At 41.7% G+C, this 22,509-nt stretch overlaps 1 protein-coding gene across 3 annotated transcripts in view; it reads right to left on the bottom strand.

Annotated features, from left to right (window-relative positions):
• The window catches only part of SLC5A1 (solute carrier family 5 member 1), a 71,288-nt gene that overhangs the window by 10,096 nt on the left and 38,683 nt on the right, over positions 1-22,509 (bottom strand). For all 3 annotated transcript variants that reach the window (XM_019018692.2, XM_019018693.3, XM_055374312.2), the window contains 8 exons: positions 22,141-22,246; positions 20,957-21,037; positions 19,448-19,668; positions 19,072-19,207; positions 17,773-17,880; positions 12,376-12,526; positions 4,828-4,996; positions 1,941-2,156 (listed from right to left, as the gene is read on the bottom strand). In XM_019018692.2, coding sequence (XP_018874237.1) covers positions 1,941-2,156; positions 4,828-4,996; positions 12,376-12,526; positions 17,773-17,880; positions 19,072-19,207; positions 19,448-19,668; positions 20,957-21,037; positions 22,141-22,246 — 1,188 coding nt within the window. The remainder of the gene's footprint in view (positions 1-1,940; positions 2,157-4,827; positions 4,997-12,375; positions 12,527-17,772; positions 17,881-19,071; positions 19,208-19,447; positions 19,669-20,956; positions 21,038-22,140; positions 22,247-22,509) is intronic.

The following is a 22,509-nucleotide window of genomic DNA, read 5'->3' as shown; positions in this document are numbered from 1 at the left end:
GGTCCAGCAAATAGATGTGATTCAGTTCTGCTGCCATAAAAGCAGTCTTTGTTTGACGTTAGGTTTGTCACAGCTCTTAAAAATTTGGCAATGAAGTTGAAGGTCTCTTAGGGATTCCATAGTCTGTGCATGCATGAGTAAAGTAAAGGATTAACAAAATCCTTCTGTTTTCTAGGAATAAATATGACCTTGGGTTAACTTTCTGGCCCTGTTCCCTTGGAAACCTGGAAATCTGTGTTGGGTTACCAGACTACTAATAAAAATGGCTCATAATTGGTCATCTTTATCTAAATTGGGAGAGCCATGAATGAATTCTAAACCAATGGGGGCATCTAGAGTTAAAGAAGAGTAATTGCAACTTTTGAAGTCTTGAATCAATTAGACTTTGATATTGTTAGAAATGTTTTACATCCTATGGTCAATTTTTGGTGGACTAATTTGGAAAAAAAATAAAGAGGCAAACTATATTTTGGGTTTCCCTGAGTAGACTGATTTTTGTAACTAGGTATGTGCTTTGTTGGGACCTTTGAAAGCTTTGACCATGGGACTGTCAAAAGAAATACCAGTTTCTATTTGGAACATAGGCTTCTAAGCCAGGTAGCCCTGTACCACCCATGTGATCTTGCGCACCTGAGCTGTCACTTGGGGAGCAGGTTTCAGAGAATAAGCCCTGGAATAAAGGGTGGACAACTGTGAGGACTCTGACTAAAGACATGGGCTTGATATCAGCCTGCTGGCACACCATGTTTCCTGGCATGTATCCTTCCACGTGAAACCAATGGCAAGTCATGTGAATGTGAATGTAAGATGTATAATTTTGCTGAGGCTGACCAAGAATGTTGTGGCATGTCAACATCACTAATCATCAGAGAAATGCAAATCAAACTATAATGAGATATCATCTCACCCCATTTAAAATGGCTTTTATCAAAAAGGCAATAATGAATGCTGGTGAGGATGGGGAGAAAGGGGAATCCTCAAACACTGTTGGTGAGAATGTAAATTATCACAGCCACAATGAAGAACACTATGGAAGTTCCTCAAAAAACTAAAAATAGAGCCACCATATGATCCAGCAATTCTACTACTGGATATATATTCAAAAGAAAGTAAACCAGTATATCAAAGAGATACCTGTATTCCTATATTTACTGCAGCACTATTCACAGTAGCCAAGATATGGAATCAATCTAAGTGTCCACTGACAAATGAATGGATAAAGAAAATATTGTACAAATATACGGTAGAGTATTATTCCACCATAAAAAGAATGAGATCCTGTATTTGCAACAACATGGATGGAACTGGAGGCCATTATGTTAAGTAAAATAAGCCAGGCATAAAAAGACAAATTTCTCATGTTCTCACCATATATAGGAGCTAAAAGTTTTAAAAACCAAACTCATGGAGATAGAGAGTAGATTGATGGTTACTGAGGCCAGGAAGGGTAGTGGGGAATGGAGGACAGAATGGAGATGGTTAATGGGTACAAAAATACAATTAGAATGAATTAAAATCTAGTAGTTGGTAGCACAATAGGGCAGCTATACTTAATTTATTATATACATATAAGTTAAAGACAGAGTCTCACTGTGTTGTCAGGGTGGTCCCAAACTCCTGGACTCAGGCGATCCTCCCACCTTGGCCTCCCAAAGTGCTGGGATTACAGGCATGAGCCACCATAATCTGTATTTTAAAATAACTAAGAGTGGAATTGGAATGTTCCTAACACAAAGAAATGATAAATGCTTGAGGCAATGGACACCCCAATTACCCTGATTTGATTATTTTATATTGTATGCCTGTATCAAAACATTACATGTACCCCATAATTATATACAACTATTATGTACTCATAATAATGAAAAATTAAAAAAAAAAATAAAGAACATTGCAGTGTGAACATGAAACAAGGACAGATCCCCTAAATGGATACTCACATGCACATCCGGAATGGGTTTGGTGAGGAGGGAGATGACCACGATGGTGATGACAGAAATGGCGAAGAGGATAATGGCAAAGTACAAGTAGTGCACCCCACAGATAATCGTGGGACAGTTGCTGGGCTCCATGCAGCTCCCGGTTCCATAAGCAAACTCAGTAATCATACGTGAAATCCCAATCAGAAATCCTAGGATCAGTCCCCAAAAGGCTCCCTGTGAAAGAAAACCCTGGGTTAACTCATGCTGAACACACAAAACAGATGGCCTTTCTAACATTCTTTGGAGAGGCAGAGGCAGAGGCAAAGGAGCAGAGGTAGGAGAGGTGGTAGCTCCAGGCTCTCTGAACCCAGAACACTGAAGTTCAGAATATGGCTAGGAGTGCTATGCACTCAGACAGACACACTCAGTGTGTCTGTCTATCATGTTTCAGCAACATGATTTCACCTCGATCATTGAACAAGGAGCCATAATATAATGGGGTAAAGTGTCTAATAACTGGAATAGAATGTCAACCTACAGACTTGATTCCAAAAATTCCCTTTAACTTGAAAAATAATTTGAGCCTCTCCACCTGCAGCTACTGTCAACACCAATCTCCAGATTTAGGCATATTCAGATGAAAAGTAATTACTTGTGAGGTAATTTGTATTTCACAAAGACATGGGAAAAGAAATTGGGTCTTTGGAAGATGAAGGAGAAAGAAACTTTTCCATCAAAATATAAGTAACACTTACTTTTTTAGCCCTCTTTGTAGTTTATTTTATGAACTATTTTTAGTTTGAGAACATAAAATTATACTGTTTTTACATTAAATTTTGGGTCTGCATGTTAGAATATGGAAGACTTTAAGAGACCAGAAACATGAGGGGATGATTTTTCAGGGTTTTTTTTTACTCCTTCCTTCCTTCCCTCCTTCCTTTTTTCCTTTCTATCTTTCCCTTAGGTAAGTCCTCACCTAAAGGACTAGGTTTGAGTCTGGCAGGCCAGTGACAAAATAGAATGTGCTCTTAGAAGGGTGGCCCAAAAGAGCTTTCGCAGTTTTATCAGGTGCTGGTCAGCCTCTTTGCTAGCCATTGGTATCCCTGCACTTTCTATTCCAAATTATCAGCTATCCCCCCACATGGCATGGCATGTGTTTTTGTCTCCAGGTCTTTGTACAGCTCATTCTGTCTGGGAGAATACAGGCTCTTCTCTTCCTGGTAATCTCATTCTAGCTTAAATAGGACAAGCTACACAGGGTGGGTGCACCCTTTCTTGCTGTGGCCACAGCACTGTGGACACAGATCCGGGCCAGGACCAACCACACTGCCATGGAATCACAATAGTTCTCTGTCTCCCAATCTGAACCGGGGGATTGCCCAGGAAAGGAAACAGGTTTCATTCACTTTGTGTTGCTAGTGCCTCACCCTATGCTGGCATCTGGAAGTGACTTCTAGATGAAGAAATAAATAAGGAAAAAGAAAAAATATGTTCCCTATTCATCCCCCATACACTGTTTCACTCAAAAAAAATATTTCTTAGCTGGGCACGGGGTGTGCCTGTAGTCCTCGCTACTTTGGAGGCTGAGGCAGAAGAATCACTTGAGTTCAGGAGTTTGAGACTAGCCTTGGCAACACAGTGAGATTCCTGTCTCAAAAAAAATCAATAAATTTGCCACGATATAATTTTTTAAAAATTCAAATTTTTTCATAATAAAAACTCAACAAATTAGGTACAGAAGTAACAAACCTCAAAAACAATAAAGATTATAAGCTATATATGACAAACTCACAGCTGACATCATACTGAACAGGGAAAAATTGAAAGCCTTTCCGGTAAGATCTGGAAAAAGAAAAGGATACCCTTTCACCACTTATATTCAACATAGTACTGGAAGTCCTAGACAGCGCAGTTAGGCAAGAGAAAAAGGGCATCCAAATTGGAAAAGAAGAAGTCAAATTGGCCTCATTTACATATGATATGATCTCATATTTAGAAAAACCTAAAGATTCCACCAAAGGGATCACTGTTAATGAAACCCTGACCTACCTTTCCAGCCACATCTTCCATCTTTCACATTCATAAACTCTCCTTGAGCCAGGTGAGATTCCATACAAGTCCTTCACCCTCACTCCTGTCCTACTTCTGCCTGAAAGGTCTGGGCAGTACTGTTCTCTGACTTGAATGCCATGTCTTCCCTCTCCAACTTCAAATTCTTCCAGCGCCAGCTGGTCCAAGGAGCCTTCCCTGACAGTTTCAGTCCCTGCTAATAAAGCCTTTCTTAAATCCCTTCCTGCTCATATCATGTGCTGTATTGTATCCCTTACTTCTTATGCACTTTGTTTTATGTATAAACTGCTTGTGCACCAGGACTTTGTCTTCACTGAGCCCTGAGAGGTGCTGGCTGGAAAGCCGAGTTCACAGTAGAGCACTGGAGGTACCTCGTGCTAGGACTTTCTCTCACTCACCTAGAGGCTACAGAATGCCTAGGGAGTGCCATGCAGTCAGGTCAAAATCACCAAGATTAGATAGAAAATCTAATCTTGGCTTGTAATCCTAGTACTTTGGGAGGCCGAGGTGGGAGGATCACTTGAGCTCAGGAGTTCAAGACCAGCCTGGGCAACATAGTGAGTCCTCACCTCTATTAAAAAAAATTTTTAAGAAAATCTAGTCTTGGACAGAGGAGACAGAGAGAATGTGGACCCCCCCATACCAACTCCTGAGGAGCTCACTCCAACAGAGAGCCCCATGGTCCCTGGAGGCTTTCCCTACAAACCCTCAGCAGCACATCCGTGTCTGCTCAAGATCTCTGGGAAATAGAATCCCTCCCACAGAGAATATGCAAACCCACATGGAAACTTCTATGCCAGAATGACTTTTCTGGATATGCCCAGATGATACCTACTGGCTCATTGACTCTCTTCCAGAAAATGGCAAGCAGGAAGACAGCTGCAATGGGTGGTCCCAAGTAACTGGTGATGGACTGGATGTAATCGAAGAGTTGCCCACTTTGTGCTGACTGCACAATGGGCACCCAGGCGATGCTGATGCCAATCAGCACCAGGATAAACAACCTGAAATTAAAGCCCCCACAACAAGGTGTCAATAAGTAGCTCTACATGAGTATATATATATATATATATATTTTTTTTTTTTTTTTTTTTTGAGACAGAGTCTCGCTCTGTCACCCAGGCTGGAGTGCAGCGGTGCATCTCTGCTCACTGCAAGCTCTGCCTCCTGGATTCATGCCATTCTCCTGCCTCAGCCTCCTGAGTAGCTGGGACTACAGGCGCCCGCCACCACGCCCGGCTAATTTTTTGTATTTTTTTAGTAGAGACGGTTTCACCATGTTAGCCAGGATGGTCTCGATCTCCTGACCTCGTGATCCGCCCACCTCAGCCTCCCAAAGTGCTGGGATTACAGGCGTGAGCCACCGCACCCGGCCCTCTACGTGAGTATATATTGCTATGTATTATACATATGCATACATACATATACACACTACCACCACCACCACTACCAGCAGCAAATATGACCACAGCAAGAAAAAATAATTTAAAAATGTATGCTTGAAGCTTTTTTTGCCTATAGGAAAGTCATTCATGCCTATGAATTAGTGAAGCACACTTGACTTTCAATAGTAGCCTAGGCCCACTCACCACCATAAGAGAATCTCATTTTGAGAGGCAATAGAGTGTGGGAACAAGGTATGAATTTTAGAGCCTCATAGTCCTGGATTCAAATTCTTATTATTTCTGTGTGACATAGGAGACATTTCTTAACCTCTCTGAGTCTCAAGTTCTTCATCTGTAAACTGGGAATAGGACTGACCTTGCAAAGTGGGAATAAGAATTAGTGATAGTAGTAGTGATACAAACACACTCATGCACTGAGAGAATATTCTGTGGGAGTCACATGACATACACACCAATGACCTCAATACAAGGCCATATATGATCATGTGTACAATACAAACTAAGATCCACAGCAGTATACTTGAGCAAGAATATTCATGTGTTTTTACAAACATATTTTTTCATTCTTTTGTGTAAATATCAAGGAGTGATACTGCTGGATTATAGGGTAGATGGACGTCCAACTTTGTGAGAAACTGCCTGACTGATTTTCAAAGTGCCTGCACTGTTTTGCATTGCTAGCAGCTATGTATAAGAAATGTGTTTGACCCACACCCTCACCAACATTTGATATCAATCTTTTAAATTTTAGTCACTCTAGTGTGTATGGTTTTGATCTCCACTTCCCTGATGCCTAGTGATGGCACTGAATACTTTTTTAATGTGCTTTGTTAGTCTTTTGGCTGTTTCTTAATTTGGTTGTTTTATTATTGAGCTGCTTACATATTCTGGATATAAATCCTTTGTTAGATACACGTTTAACAAATATCTTCTCCCTTTTCACTTGATTAGTGGTGTCTTTGATAAACAGAAGTTTTAAATTCCGATAAAAAAGAATTAGTGATAGTAAAACTAATCTAAGTGATAGTTAACTAAGTGAGAGTAAAACCTTGCAAATAGCAGGCACTTAATAAATAGTAAAAACTATTATTGTTTTCTTCTTCTCCTCCTTCTTCCCTTTTGTCTTCTTCTTCATAATCATGAAGTTATTAATAAAAACACTACACAAGATGATTTTATAAAGGAATGGTCTAGATAGGAAGAAACACTACCAGGTATTTCTACCTCTCCTCCTGCTGAGTTTCACTTCAAGTCCTGAAAAGACTGGAGATGTCCTTGCAAGCTCTTCTTACTTGTGCTCTTGATTGAATTAGAAAGATGACTGTGATTCCTTTTCTCACTTACTTGCAACTTAAATTGACCTCCACAAAGCAATGTTTTCACTCACACATTTCTTCCTCTAAAATGCCTTTCCACTGTCCCCCTTTTCCATATCCCACCCACCATTATGGACTTAGCTCAGGTTCTCCCTTCCCCAGGAGCCTTTCCCAGCCACTCATGCCACACTCATCACTCCCTTATCTGAGCTCCTGGTTGATCTTAGAGTCCCCACAGCAGAGTTTGGAATGGTTTCACATCACTGTGAGCTCATCCAGGACTGGGACAAGCCCCAGGGCAGTAGTTACAGGATACACAAAAATGTGAGCCCCAACATAGTCTCAGGGCCATGGGATTCATCCCTAACGAGGCAACAAAACATTTTCTGTAGGATTTTGCATTTGATACACCTAAATAACTGGAAAAGTCAGTAAGTGCCTTTCTAAGGAAAAATCAATCAAGGTAACAGTGCTACTTTCTATGGCTCAGAGTAAAGATCCTCTGGCACAGTCAGATCTCCTTTGGGTGCCAGGTATCTTGTCAATTGAAAGCGACCTACCATGTTTGCTTTGCTTCCTTCATTCCAATCTTGAAAATGAGACCTATGAGGTAGCAGCCTATACTCCTCCTGCACTCACTGGGAAACTTTCCCTTGACTGATATCCCAGGGACTTGGTCCACCTGCCCTAAGGAGGTTGACCTGCATTAGCCCCATAGAAAAACAAGCAAGGCTCCTGTTGATCCTCTGTCCAGAGCATCTGCTCCATGGATAATCATGATAATGAGCACACCTGACCCAGGTGTTGATACTTTAATGCTTTCAGGACCCTATTGCATTTATTAGCCCATTCGACAACAAGAAATGTGCACAGTGCTTGGTGTTTTAGACTGACTTTACAGAGTATATTCACAAGCACAACTGAACCTTCACAATCGTTCTGCAGAATGTTGCATCAAGGGGTCAAGTCATCAGAGGCACGTGGGCCTCAAAGATGGCCAGTGTGGAGAGCTGCAGTGTGAGGGGCTGAGGAGGACAGTGTGGGGCAGTATAAAGAGCCTTGGACAAGGGCTCAGTTGGCTGCAGATTCCAGTCCTGTCTCTGCCACTGTCCAGACTGTTTGGATTTAGGCAGGATGAGCCTCAACCCAAATGACAGCCTGAGGGGTAAATTAGGTGTTTCTTATGTCCCTTCTAACTCCAGAGGGGCATTGTTCAATGATCTCCAATTTAAAGTTTAACGCCACTGTAGGATCTAGAAAAAAATGGCAGACAGGAGGCAGGACTAAATTGTAGCTCCCACTCAGATGGACAGAGCATCATGCAGAGACTAGCATCATGAACTTTTGCTCCAAGAACTACAGCAGGAATATACCAGGAAAGCCAAGAGGATCCACAGACCCTCTGAAGGAAGCAGATTGCTCCTGCAGGACCCAGGAGACAGCCCAAATACTGTGAGAGCCCAAACTGTGAATGTGGGAAAGGGGGATCATCCGCCCCCAAACACAGACCCTCACTGGGGAACCTGAAGGTCCAGATCACGGGAGAAGTATTTCAACAAATAGCGTGATGAATGGAATAGTACCTCACATCTCAATACTAACGTTGAATATAAATGGCCTAAATGCTCCACTTAAAAGATACGGAATTGCAAAATGGATAAGAATTTATCAATCAAGTATCTGCTGCCTTCAAGAAACTCACCTAACACATAAGCACTCACATAAACTTAAGGTAAAAGGGTGTGGAAAAAGACATCCCATGCAAGTGGACACCAAAAGTGAGCACAAGTAGCTCTTCTTATATTCTTTAAAGTTTCAAAAGAAACTTTAAAGCAACAGCAGTTAAAAAAGACAAAGAGGAACATTATATAATGATAAAAGGCCTTGTCCAAGAGGAAAATGTCACAATCCTAAATATATATCCACCTAACACTGGACCTCCCAAATGTATAAAACAATTACTACTAGGCCTAAGAAATAAGATAGAAAGCAACACAATAATAGTGGAGGACTTCAATACTCCACTGACAGCACTAGACAGGTCATCAAGACAGAAAGTCAACAAAGGAACAATGGATTTAAACTATACCCTGGAACAAATGGACTTAACAGATATTTACAGAACATTCTACCCATTGACCACAGAATATACATTGTATTCATCAGTGCATGGAACATTCTCCAAGGTAGACTATATGATAAGCCACAAAACAGGTCTAAATAAATTTAAGAAAATTGAAATCATATCAAATACTCTCTCAGACCACAGTGGAATAAAACTGGAAATCAACTTCAAAGGGAACCTTCAAAACCATGCAAATACATGAAAATTAAATAACCTGCTCCTGAATGATCAATGGGTCAACAGTGAAATCAAGATGGAAATTTTAAAATTTTTGGAACTGAATGATAATAGTGATACAACCTATCAAAACCTCTGGGATACAGCAAAGGTGGTGTTAAGAGAAAAGTTCATAGCCCTAAATGCCTACATCAAAAAGTCTGAAAGGGCACAATAGACAATCTAAGGTCACACCTCAAGGAACTAGAGGAACAAGAACAAACCAAACCCAAGCCCAGCAGAAGAAAGGAAATAACCAAGATCAGGGCAGAACTAAAAGAAAGTGAAACCAAAAAAAAAAATACAAAAGATAAATGAAACAAAAAGTTGGTTCTTTGAAAAGATAAATAAAATTGATAGACCATTAGCAAGATTAACCAAGAAAAGATGAGAGAAAATCCAAATAAGCACAATTAGAAATGAAACAGAAGATATTACAACTGACACCACAGAAATACAAAAGATAATTCAAGGCTACTATGAACACCTTTATGTGCATAAACCAGAAAACCTAGAGGAGATGGATAAATTCCTGGAGAGATACAACCCTCCTAGCTTAAATCAGGAAGAATTAGATACCCTGAACAGACCACTAGCAAGCAGTGAAGTTGAAATGGTAATTTAAAAATTACCAACCAAAAAAAGTCCAGAACCAGACGGATTCACAGCTGAATTATACCAGACACTCAAAGAAGAATTGGTACCGATCCTACTGACACTATTCCACAAGATAGAGAAAGAGGGAATCCTCCCTAAATCATTCTATGAAGCCAGTATCACCCTAATATCAAAACCAGGAAAGGACATAACAAAAAAAGACAACTACAGACCAATATCTCTAATGAACATAGATGCAAAAATCCTTAACAAAATACTAGCTAACTGAATCTCACAACATATCAAAAAGATAATCCACCATGATCAAGTGGGTTTCGTACCAGTGATGTGACACATCACATAAACAGAATTAAAAACAAAAATCACATGATCATCTCAACAGACATAGAAAAAGCATTTGACAAAATCCGGCATCCATTTATGATTAAAATACTCAGCAAAATTGGCATAAAAGGACATACCTCAATGTAATAAAAGCCATCTATGACAGACCTGTGGGTCATGGCCAATATAATACCAAAAGGGGAAAAGTTGAAAGCATTCCCTCTGAGAACAAGGCAAGGATGCCCACTCTCACCCACTTGTATTCAACATAGTACTGGAAGTCCTAGCCAGAGCAATCAGACAAAAGAAAGAAATGAATGGCATCCAAATCAGTAAAGGGGAAGTCAAACTGTCGCTGTTTGCTGATGATACAATCATATACTTAGAAAACCCTAAAGACTCCTCCAAAATGCTCGTAGAACTGATAAATGAATTCAGCAAAGTTTCAGGACACAAAATTAATGTACACAAATCAGTAGCTCTGCTACATCAACAGTGACCAAGCTGAGAATCAAATCAAGAACTCAACTCCTTGTACAATAGCTGCAAAAAAAAAAGAAGGAGAGAGAAGAGAAAAGAAAAGAAAGGAAAAAAGACTTAGGAATATATCTAACCAAGGAGGTGAAAAACCTCTACAAGGAAAACTACAAAACACTGCTGAAAGAAATCACAGATGACACAAACAAATGGAAACACATCCCATGCTCATGGATGGGTAGAACCAATATTGTGAAAATGACCATACTGCCAAAAGCAATCTACAAATTCAATGCAATTCACATCAAAATACCACCATCATTCTTCACAGAACTAGGAAAAACAATACTCACATTCATATGGAACCAAAAAAAAGAGCCCACATAGCCAAAGCAAGACTAAGCAAAAAGAACAAATCTGGAGGCATCACATTACCTGACTTCAAACTATACTATAAGGCCAGAGCCACCAAAACAGCATGGTACTGACATAAAAATAGGCACAGAGACTAATGAAACAGAATGAAAGAACCCAGAAATAAACCCAAATACTTAGAGCCAACTAATCTTTGACAAACCAAACAAAAATATAAAGTGGGGAAAGGACACCCTATTCAACAAATAGTGCTGGGATAATTGGCAAGCCACATGCAGGAGAATAAAACTGGATACTCATCTCTCACCTTATACAAAAATCAACTTGAGATAATTCAAGGACTTAAATCTAAGACCTGAAACTATAAAAATTCTAGAAGATAGCATCAGAAAAACCCTCCTAGGCATTGGCTTAGGCAAAGAGTTCACAACCAAGAACCCAAAGGCAAATGCAACAAAAACAAAGATAAATAGGTGGGACTTAACTAAAGACCTTCTGCACAGCAAAAGGAACAGTTAGCAGAGTAAACAGGCAACCCACACAGTGGGAGAAAATCTTCACAATCTATACTTCCAACAAAAGACTAATATCCAGAATCTACAAAAAATTTCAAACAAATTAACAAGGAAAAAATAATCACCTTACTCCAAGAATGACTGTAATTTAAAAATAAAAAAATAGATATTGGTGTGGATGTGGTGAAAAGAACACTTTTACACTGTTGGTGGGAATGTAAACTAATACAACCACTATGGAAAACAGTATGGACATTCCTTAAAGAACTAAAAGTAGAACTACCATTTGATCCAGCAATCCCACTACTGGGTATCTACCCAGAGGAAAAGAAGTCGTTATACAAAAAAGATGTTTGCACACGCAGGTTTATAGCAGCACAATTCATAATTGCAAAAATATGGAACCAGACCAAATGCCCATCAATCAAGAAGTGGATAAAGAAATTATGGTGTATATATACATATGTTGGAATACTACTCAGCCATAAAAAGGAACAAATTAATGGCATTCGCAGCAACCGGATGAAACTGGAGACTATTATTCTAAGTGAAGCAATTCAGGAATGGAAAACCAAACATCATACGTTCTCACTTATAAGTGGGAGCTAAGCTATGAGGTTGCAAAGGCATAAGAATGATACAGTGGACTTTGGGGACTCACGGGAAATGGGTGGGAGGGGGGCGAGGGATAAAAGATTACAAATTGGGTTCAGTGTATAATGTTCGAGTGATGGGTGTACCAAAATCTCACAAATCACCACTAAAGAGCTTACTCATGTAACCAAATACGACCTGTTTCCCAAACATGAATGGAAATAAAAAATTTAAAAATAATAAAAGAAAATAATAAGTAAATAAAGTTAAATGCCACCAAAAGGCAAATATAACCAGCCACAGAAATTATTCCCATTCTACCCAGGCATCTGCCAACCTTCCCTAGCTTGAGGGGTAACACAGATGGAACTTCTCTGATCATTCAAGCTTTTGTGGCTTGGGGGAAGCTGCATTTACCTTCCGGCAATCATGAGCTCTTTCTCAGATGCTCTCTTGCGGACCTTGGTGTAGATGTCCATGGTGAAGAGGGTGCTGGCGCTGTTGAAGATGGAGGTCAGGGAGCTCATGAGGGAGGCCAGCATGACTGATAGCATCAGGCCTCGCAGTCCTGGAAGAGAAGGATTTTTCAGTGGCACATAACAGCACCTTCAGCTCTTTTGTACTTGAAAAATATATGAGGATTCAAGATTTGTTTGCCTTCTGAAACCATGCCATGTTATCCAATTTCTCTCTCCAAAAAGACTAGACGCTTTAAGAAGTAGTCCTATGGCTTTAAATTTATTAGCCCATTATAAGCCCACAGCAGCCACAAAGAGCCGGAGACTCAACACACTTGAGGTGAATACTTTGCAACTGGACGATGACGAAGGTGGTGGGGTGTGTGTGTGTGTGTGTATGTGTGTTTCCATCTGAGGGGATTTTTATAAGGTCTCTCACCTGAAATATTTATGATATAACAGAAAGAGATTTAAACTATTATTCAAAAGATGGGGCTCTCAAGAAAGTAAGCCATCCACAGATTGGGAGAAAATACGTGCAAATCGTGTATCTGATAAGGGTCTAATATACAGAACATATAAAGAACTCCTAAAATTCAATAATAAAATGACAACCCAATTTAAAATGCCAAAGGATCTGAATAGACACTTCTCCAAAGCTATACAAATAGCCAATAATGACATGAAAAGATGCTTGACATCAGGGGAATTCAAATCAAAGCCATAGTGGGATAATAACTTTGTACCCACTAGGATAGCTATGATAATAAATTTTTAAAAAACAGAAATAACAAGTGTGAGTGGAGATATGGAGAAATGGGGACCTTCATAGATTGCTGGCAGGAATGTAAAATGGTACAGCCACTGCAGAAAATAGTGTGGGTCAGTCAGTTTTTCAGATGGTTAAACATTCAGCTACCATATTACCCATCAATTCCATTCCTAGGTGGAATTTCATTTCTCTCTACCCAAGAGAAATGAAATTCCATTCCTAGGTGGAATTTCATTTCTCTCTACCCAAGAGAAATGAAAACATATGTCCACTCAAAAACTCATACATTAATGTTTGTAATATTATTACTTGTAATACCCGAAAAGGAGGAGCAATACAAATGTCCACCAAATGATAAGTGGATAAACAAAATGCATAAGCAATTGACAAATGGGTAAACATGTGATGGAATATTATTCATCAATAAAAAGGAATGACATACAAATACATGCTAGGACACAGATGAACCTTGCAAACATTATGTTAAGTAAAAGAAGCAAGTCACAAAAAAACACGTATTATATGATTCTATTTATATGAAATATCCAGAATAGGCAAATCTAGGAATACAGAAAGTATGTTAGTGGTTGCCAGGGACTGGGAGGTTGGGGTGAAATAGGGAGAGACTGCTCATTTCATTAGCAGGTATAGGATTTCTTTATGGCATGACACAAATTTTCTAAAATTTATTTCAGCGATGCTTGCACAACTCTGTGAATATACTTAAAAAACCACTGAATTGTACATTTTAAATGAGGGAATTGTAGGATAGGTGAATTCAAGCTCAATTAAGTTTTTTTTTTTTTTTGAAAGACAAGGCTGTATTTCTAACTCTGATCCTAAGCAAGTTACGTCAAGCTCTAGGCCTCATTTCTTGATGTGTTAAACAGGGATACCTTCCCAAATCAGTATACGGAATACTACACCTTCCCAAATAGGAATACGGAACTCTTGTTATTAAAGTTTTCTCAATTATGGCAAGCCTGGTTGGCTATAATCTCTACTATTCTTCCCATACCAAGGAGTGTACAGGGGGACACCGGCTGAGGCTAGAAGGCCAGGCCAAGCTGAGGACCCACTAACAAGAGTTTTACAGTCTCAGGAGTAAAAGTAACCTTAAGATCACCTAGACCTATCATCCATCTGATACATGAATCCCTTCCACAACATTCCTCTGCCCATCTCTATAGCAACAGGAAATCTCCTACCCTACAGGGAACCTGCCGTCAGACAGTTCTGAGTAGGCTGAAATCTACCTCTCTATAGCATCAAATGTAGTCCTCATGGTACCCAACAGAACAGGTCTTACTCCTTATCCATTTTGCCATCTTTCATATATTCAAAGACAACTCATGTTCCCTTGAACTCTCTCTTCTCTATATTCCTATCTAACTGCATTTAGGAGACCCAAATGTTTAGAACTTCACTTATACCTCTATTAAACTTCAGCTGGTTAGATCTGAGTCAGCATTCATGCCTCTTGAGATCTTTTTGGAACACAATTCTGTCATTCCTCCAGGTTTTATATCTTTAAATAATTTACGGTCTCACCTACAGCCTTGCAAGATGAATTCTAAAGGCTGCCTATTCTAATTATTTTGTCATTTGTTGGGAGGTTTTTTTAATGGCTCTTTCTGAGTTTGTGTGGTATAGATCACAAACTATCAGAGATATAGAAGTTATAAAGATCATCAAGTCCAATTATCTCATTTTTCAGTTGATAAAGGTCCATTTCAAGGAGTTAGTAGGAAGGGCTTTCAGCCCTAGCTCTGCCATTTGTTCAGGATTACTTTGCCTTGAAATTGGTAAGCTGGGATAGAACTTTCCCCACTGTATGACACTCTTATCAGACCCCATTCATTTAATTACTCAACAAATATTTGCTGAACACAATTTTACAGTGCATAATTTTACAGTGGTCTAGGCAAAAAATAATCGTCTATCAGACTAGGGTAACAAAAGTAAAAATAGAGAGATGTACATTAGGAGACAAAATAGACACAAGTTGGTGTGGATTGGTGGGAGGATCACCTACTTGCTGAGTGGAGGAGGCTGAATCCGCAAATGGAATGAAAAGGAGCAGCCAGAGAGGATGGGGAAAATTTAAAAAGACAAACAGGAGAATACAGTATGGTGGAATCCAAGAGAAGAGAACAACTCAAGAAGGATGAGTGATCGATAATGCTGAATGCCACTGAGGGATCCAGTAAGGTGAGGAATGGAAAATATCTATTTAGTCTAGCACAGGGAGGTCATTAAGGAATACAGTAGGCTGGGCACGGTGACTCACACCTGTAATCCCAGCACTTTGGGAGGCTGAGGCGAGTGGATCACCTGAGGTCAGGAGTTTGAGACCAGCGTGGCCAATGTGGTGAAACCCCGTCTGTACTAAAAATACAAAAAAATTAGCTGGGCGTGGTGGCAGGTGCCTGTAATCCCAGCTACTCCAGAGGCTAAGGCAGGAGAATTGCTTGAACTGGGGAGGTGGAGGTTGCAGTGAGCTGAGATCACACCATTGCACTCCAGCATGGGTGATAAGAGCAAGACTCCATTTCAAAAAAAAAAAAAAAAAATAGGAATGCAGTATTTACTGAAGCCAGATTACAGCCAAGAGTAGGGACTAGCAATGGCACAGGGAAGCACGGCATTTTGTTCTGCATGCCACACATCTTTCTGTTGCGCACAGTCCACTCCCGCGTAATGTTTAGTCCTCACTAGGAGGGTCTGCCCACCTAAAGGAATAACATAAACACTCCACAGAGGCCAGTGCAATCCATGCCAGAACTTTTCTAGAAGAGTCACTGTGACTCTTGCTAATTGTAACCTTATGAATAAGCAGCCCAGCTCAGTAGGCTAGTTAAGTATTATTCCCATTTTTATATAATTTGAATGCAAATGGTTTGCCCAAAGTCATGCATGAAGTTTGTAGTTTTTTAATTTTTTAAAAGACTCTCCCGAATTCCTCAATTCCAGCCTTGAGCAGCGTTAAGCAGGCCAAATGCCAGACACCACGTTCCTGCCTGGCCCTGGAAAACTCACCTCCCCTCTATTGGCTTCCATTTCCCCAACTGTAAAATGAAATAATTTGACTAGTCTCTAAGTTTCTTTTCAGTAATACAATTTTATAGGTTTATTCTAAATTTTTCTAGGTAATAACTTTGAAGTTTTGTTCTCCTGAAACCCCCTAACCTAACCCCCTGGCCAGATTTGTATCCCTTGAGCCAGAATTAGGAGATTTTTCTGAAACATGACTGTAATCCCACAGGTCAACTACAAAACTCTCGCTATTCAGGAGTCACAGCTAAGTACTCAATCTCCTAGGAAAACAGATTATTTATGGTGACAAGCCGCCTTGAATGCCATCCATCTCCTGCCTCAGACTCTCTCATTCTAGAGCTGAAATCTTGCCTCTTTCCCCATGTGTTTCCTTGGAAGAGCATAAAAGTCAATTCATTCTCCAGGTAAAACCCCTTGGACCTAGTTCAAGCCTTCATTTTAACATCTGTTGGAGAGCTTTTTAAAAATATTTTTTAATTGGCAAGTAAAAGTTGTGTATATTGAGGGTATATAATATGATGTCTTGAAATATCTATACATTAGCTCAATTGAGCTAATTAGCAAATATATGCATTACCTTAAATACTTAACATTTTTTGTGGTGAGAACAGTTAAAATCTACTCTTGGCAATTTTCAAGTATACAATACGTTGCTATTAACTATAGTCACTATATTGTACAATAGATCTCTTGAACTTGTTCCTCTTAACTGAAATTTTGTATCCATTGACCAACATCTTCCCAGATCCCCACCCCAACCCCTAGTAACCACCATTCTACTCTCTGCTTCTACAAATTTGACTTTTTAAGGCTCTACATATAAGTGAGAATATGTGGTATTTGTTTGAGTCTAAAGTATTTCACTAAACATAATGTTCTCCAGGTTCATTTATGTTGTCATAAATGACATAATTTCCTTCTTTTTGAGGCTGAATAGTATCCCATTGTGTATATACTGTATATTACATTTTCTTTATCCATTCATCCATTCATTCATTGATAGGCATTTATATTGATTCCACATCTTGACTACTGTGAACAATGCTACAGTGAACATGGGAGAGCAGATATCTCTTCAAAACACTGATTTCATTTCCTTTGGCTATACGCCCAGTCATGGGATTACTAGATCATATGGTAGTTCTATTTTTAATTTTTTGAGGGACCACCATCCAGTTTTCCATAATGGGTGTGCTAATTTACATCCACTGTTGGAGAGCTTTGAAAGACCTTCTGTATGAGTATGGAAAGTCATGTTTTTCTCTAACAAGTTTTCAGATCATCTCTTTTCCAAGCCTGACTGATGGGCAAGTCCCAGAACTCACAGAACCCAACCAAGTCATATGTCTCCTTCCCACTGAGAGAGGACATGTCCAAAAACTGAGGACACCCACAATGATGCTTTCCCTTCTAACCCCCCGGCTAAGAAATGTCTTTGCCCAGAAGGTTCACAGGAATCTAGGTGGTGCCTAAACCCAATCAGCCTCCCAAGAAAGACCCTACCAACCTCCCAAGAAAGACTCTCACCATTGGGCATGAGCTCCACCACTAAGGTTGGATAGGCGATGTTGGTACAGCCAACCTTGGTACCGCAATATTTCTCACATTCTGAAGGCACGACACAGGCAATTTTGTCTGGGAAGAGATGGAGAGCCATGTCAGCAAGCAGACATTGGGGAAATATTTCCAAAATTCACCTTCTTTTTTTTTTTCTTTTTTTTTTGAGACGGAGTCTCACTCTGTCGCCCAGGCTGGAGTGCAGTGGTGCGATCTCAGCTCACTGCAAGCTCTGCCTCCCGGGTTCAAGCCATTCTCCTGCCTCAGCCTCCCGAGTAGCTGGGACTACAGGCGCCCGCCACCACGCCTGGCTAATTTTTTGTATTTTTAGTAGAGATCGAGTTTCACTGTGTTAGCCAGGATGGTCTTGATCTCCTGACCTCATGATCCACCCGCCTCAGCCTCCCAAAGTGCTGGGATTACAGGCGTGAGCCACCGTGCCCGGCCAAAATTCACCTTCTTAAAACAAGGTTTCAAACAGGATATTCCTTTCCAAGGCCCTGAAATGGTTCCTCAAGAGTGCAGCTCTCCACAGAACCCTTTGGTGCCTGCCCCGCCCTGCTGGCCCTGACACATTGATGAGCTCTGACTAAGGAAGAAAGACAATTTCTAGGCAAAGGAGGAAAGGAATCAAAGAAACATTCAGGGTGGAAGGGAGACAGCAAGAGATTGCGCAACAATTGAGCAAATATTATTAGGGAGAAGTGACCTGGAGGCATGTCATAACTTTAGAAGATTCGAAAAAAAAAAAAAAAAAGGAGGAAACAATTGTCAACATAAGAGACCAGGGAAGACAACTCCAAAAGTTCCCTCAAGTTGCTCACTGTCTAGCACAGGAACAATAATGCTTGGATATGACCATAACAAATAAAGAAGAGGGCCAGGCGTGGTGGCTTATGCCTATAATCCCAGCACTTTGGAAGGCCAAGGCAAGAGGATCACTTGAGGCCAGGAGTTCGAGACCAGCCTGAGCAACATAGCAAAATCCCATCGCTACAAAAAAAAAAAATTAAAAATTAGGCAGGCATGGTGGTACATACCTGTAGTCCCAGCTGCTCAGGAGGCTGAAGCAGGAAGGTCACTAGGGCCCAGGAGTTACACTTGGAGACTGCAGTGAGCAATGATCACACCACTGCACTCCAGCCTGGGTGACAGAGTGAGACCTGGTCTCAAAAAAAAAGAGGAGGAAGCGGGAAGCTATAGAGCTTTAGAAGTGACTTGGAGACAGAAAAAGGGAGAGTGGTTTGTGGGTCCAGCAGAAGTTATTACCTGTGTACAGAATGCGGCTGATCATTCCTGGCATCACCATGATGAACATGGGCATCAGCTTTAGATACCCACACATGATGCAGCCAGCCTTCACGTGAGACATATTCTTGGCTGAGAGGCAGCGCTGCACAATGACCTGCCAGAAAAAACCCAGTAAGGGAGGTGTGCAGACCAGAGACCCTGTGACACCTTTGTACTTCCTAGCTTCGCCATCTTGGGTCATTGGCCTGGCACTGCTGTATCACTGGGGCGTGGCAACTTACAAACCACCTGAGCTCTCCCCTCCCTGTCCCAACCCTGCAAACCACAGACAGACAGGAGTTCCTGTAGGGCCCTGGGGAAGACTCTGTCCATCCCGCACATCCAGCTTGGGTACCTGATCTGTGCACCAGTACCACAAGGTAAGGATGGACATCCCAAAGATGAACCCAGGCCATGGGAGGTCTCCCGTGATGGGATCTCGGAAGATGTGGAAGGAGTCGGCCCTTGGAGTGTAGCATTTTTCCTGAAAGGTGGTGTTGCCGTCAGACACTATGGTTGGAATGGCTTTCATGTACTTTTCCATGAAGGCGTCATAGCCTCCCACTTCGTGAAAAGCTGGAAAACATCGGTACAGAAATGAACATTCTGAAACCTTCAACTCTTCATAGCAGCTTCTTTCCATAGATGCCTGAGAAACTGCGAGGACCCAACCCACAGACAGAGCCCTCACTGAGTGGCCTTGGGCAAATCACCTTCCCATTCTGGGCCTCAGCTTTGTCATCCATAGAATGAGATTAGTAGCCCTGCCCAGCCCCCTTGGGGGCTATTATGGGGACCAAAGCAATCACTTGTAAAAGTACTCCAACTGTAAACCTCTTTGTAAAAGGGAAGGGACTTTTATTAATCAAAGAAAGACCTTGGTTTGGGACCACATACAAAGACTCTGTTTTTTCCCTCACCCTCTGCTGTCAGCCATGGCCTTTGGAGCCTTGGACTCAAGGCCTAGAGACACACAGACCTAGACACACACAGTGGCCTTTGGGACCTCGGACCCACACCTACCACTCCTGGACCCAGCAGTGTGGTGGGATGGACAGGGAATGGGTGAGGAATCCGGAACCTGCCACCTCTCAATTGTGTGTCTTTGAATAAGTCATTCCACTGCCTGCCTGGCTAACACCCAAGGCCTGCTGGGGAGAACCAAATGAAAGTCCTTAGAAAGCAGAAGAGTGGAGAGCAAATACAAGTTTTTGCAGGATACACAGTGGGCCTTGAGCACCTAGAAATAAAATGTACTTTCTATCCTCCCATAATAAGTACCCTTACCTAGGTTCTCCAGTCTCGTCTTTAAGATTTCATAGACAAGTAAAATTGCAAAAAAAAAAAAAAAAATTAATCGGAGGGCCAACCCTGAGGAGCCAAGTTTTTAATTTTGCCAAATAGGGGCATTAAAAGGAACATTATCACCCACTATCAACAATTCATAAAAGAAAGGACATTTGACATCAAAATGTAGATAAGATATAGCCTAAGATGGAAGACGCAACATTTGACTAGATTTAGCTTGATGGATATTTAGCCTTATCCTTTTTTGTCCAGTTTCTCTGCAAACAGAACACCATGTTATCACAGGCTCACAGCACAACCACTAGCCCAGACTGGTGAGAGAGGGCAGCAGAAAATCCAGGACCAGCCCCAGCTTCAGTCTTCCAGGGATAAGGAAGCTGACCCTGCATACCCACAATGACAGCCCATCTGGGCTGGACCCTCCGTTTGGAAGGGCAGAGCATGCCTCAGCTCACTGCCTAGTCTGGCAACAGGTAGAGAGGCTGGACTTGCCTTCCTCTTCCTGAGGCCCTCTACCTCTGCTCCCACCTCCTCAGCCTGCCCTGGCCCCACTTACCAAACCCAGTCAGGACTAAAGACCCCACCAGCATGATCATCGTCTGCAAGGTGTCCGTGTAAATCACTGCCGCCAGGCCCCCTAAGCAGGCAAGAAGACAACACATCTGACCTCGTGTGGAGGGTGACCTGTCTACTTGCTTCCTTCCCCACTCTCCACCCTCTACTTCCTGCTGGCCTTCTGAGAACATCTCCACAGTGGTTTGCCTGCCTCTCCTTCCTTCCCTCCCTTGTCCTGTTACAGTATTTTGCTATTCAGCGTGTTCCCACAGCTCCACCTGTCACAGAAGTGGCGAATGTTTCTCCCTACTTGAGGGGAAAGAGTCTGGTGTGACCCTTTTGAGCCAGAAGATGGCTCAAAGGAGATGACTCCTCTGTGGTAAGAAGAAGCGTCTTCCACACACAAGGCAGGGAGGAGCAAAGAGCTGGCTGTGGAGATGGTGGGACATATGTCTACCTTTTTCTTAGTCCCCAAAGCTGTGGGGCTGCAGTCAAGCAGCAAGTTCTAAAGCTGATCCCTCCCACCCCCACCAAGGAGGCAGAGTGACCCCTCTGCAAAGGAGCCCCAATTGCTATTTATGCACCAGATTCTTGGGTGGCCACTTGAGTCTTCTTCTGAAACCTCTGTGTGTGAGTCACTTCGTTTCTCCCTCCTTACAGGGGCTCCCAGTCCCTGACACATCAAATCCAAGGCCTCTGCCTGGCTTTCCAAACCCCAGTATACTGTGTTCAAAACACACAGTATACTGTGACCTCATCTGAACTATCAAGCTATATGGTCCCCACAAACCCCCACAATCCTTCAGTGGCCACCCTCCTCCAGCCAAGAGCATCTGCGTGCCCACCCTGCCTCCACTCCCCTGTGCTCACTTATTTCTCCACCTGCCACTGCTCTGATTCTCCCACCTTAGCTAAGTCATCTCCACAACCCACAGGGCCCAGCTCTGCATGCACTCCTGTGAGAAGCTGCCCTGACTATCCCAGCCAACACCACAGCTTTCTGAAACCACTTGTATAACTTGGAGGGTCTATGAGTTGGGACTAAGCAAATACCTCACTCCCAAACTCTTACCTGAGTGTATCTCTCCTCAAGAAGAGAAACCACCTCTCCTACTTCCCTTTATCCTTCACTAGTGCCTGATCCCGAGCTGGGTTTGAGGTGCTGGTTTATTTGAATGGACTCACCTGTAATTGTGTAAAGGGCAGTGATTGCCAATAAGAGAAAGATGGCTAAATACAGATTCAGGCCTAAGGCCAGATTGATGAATATGGCCCCCGAGAAGATGTCTGCCTGGAAGGAGAGGAGAGGCGGAGTTAGGAGGGAGAGTGGTCAGCTGCCTACAGGGCCTATAGTCTCTCTACTCCTGATTTTCCAAGCAAGCTTTATTCAAGATGATAATACGTATTCCATGAGAAAAAGAATTCCATGGTCAAAAAGGTCTATAAAATGCTAAACAGAGTTAAGGCAGTTTCTTTGCCACACAACTTTTCTGAGCCTTTAATATATGCCATGTACAGTCATCCCCAGGGAGGGAACACGGTACATGACATCTC

This window comes from Gorilla gorilla, chromosome 23 (assembly GCF_029281585.2).
Source record: "Gorilla gorilla gorilla isolate KB3781 chromosome 23, NHGRI_mGorGor1-v2.1_pri, whole genome shotgun sequence".
Taxonomy (NCBI): Eukaryota; Metazoa; Chordata; class Mammalia; order Primates; family Hominidae; genus Gorilla; species Gorilla gorilla.
The sequence above is the reverse complement of the archived record's forward strand: the minus strand, read 5'-3'. Positions and strand labels throughout refer to the sequence as shown.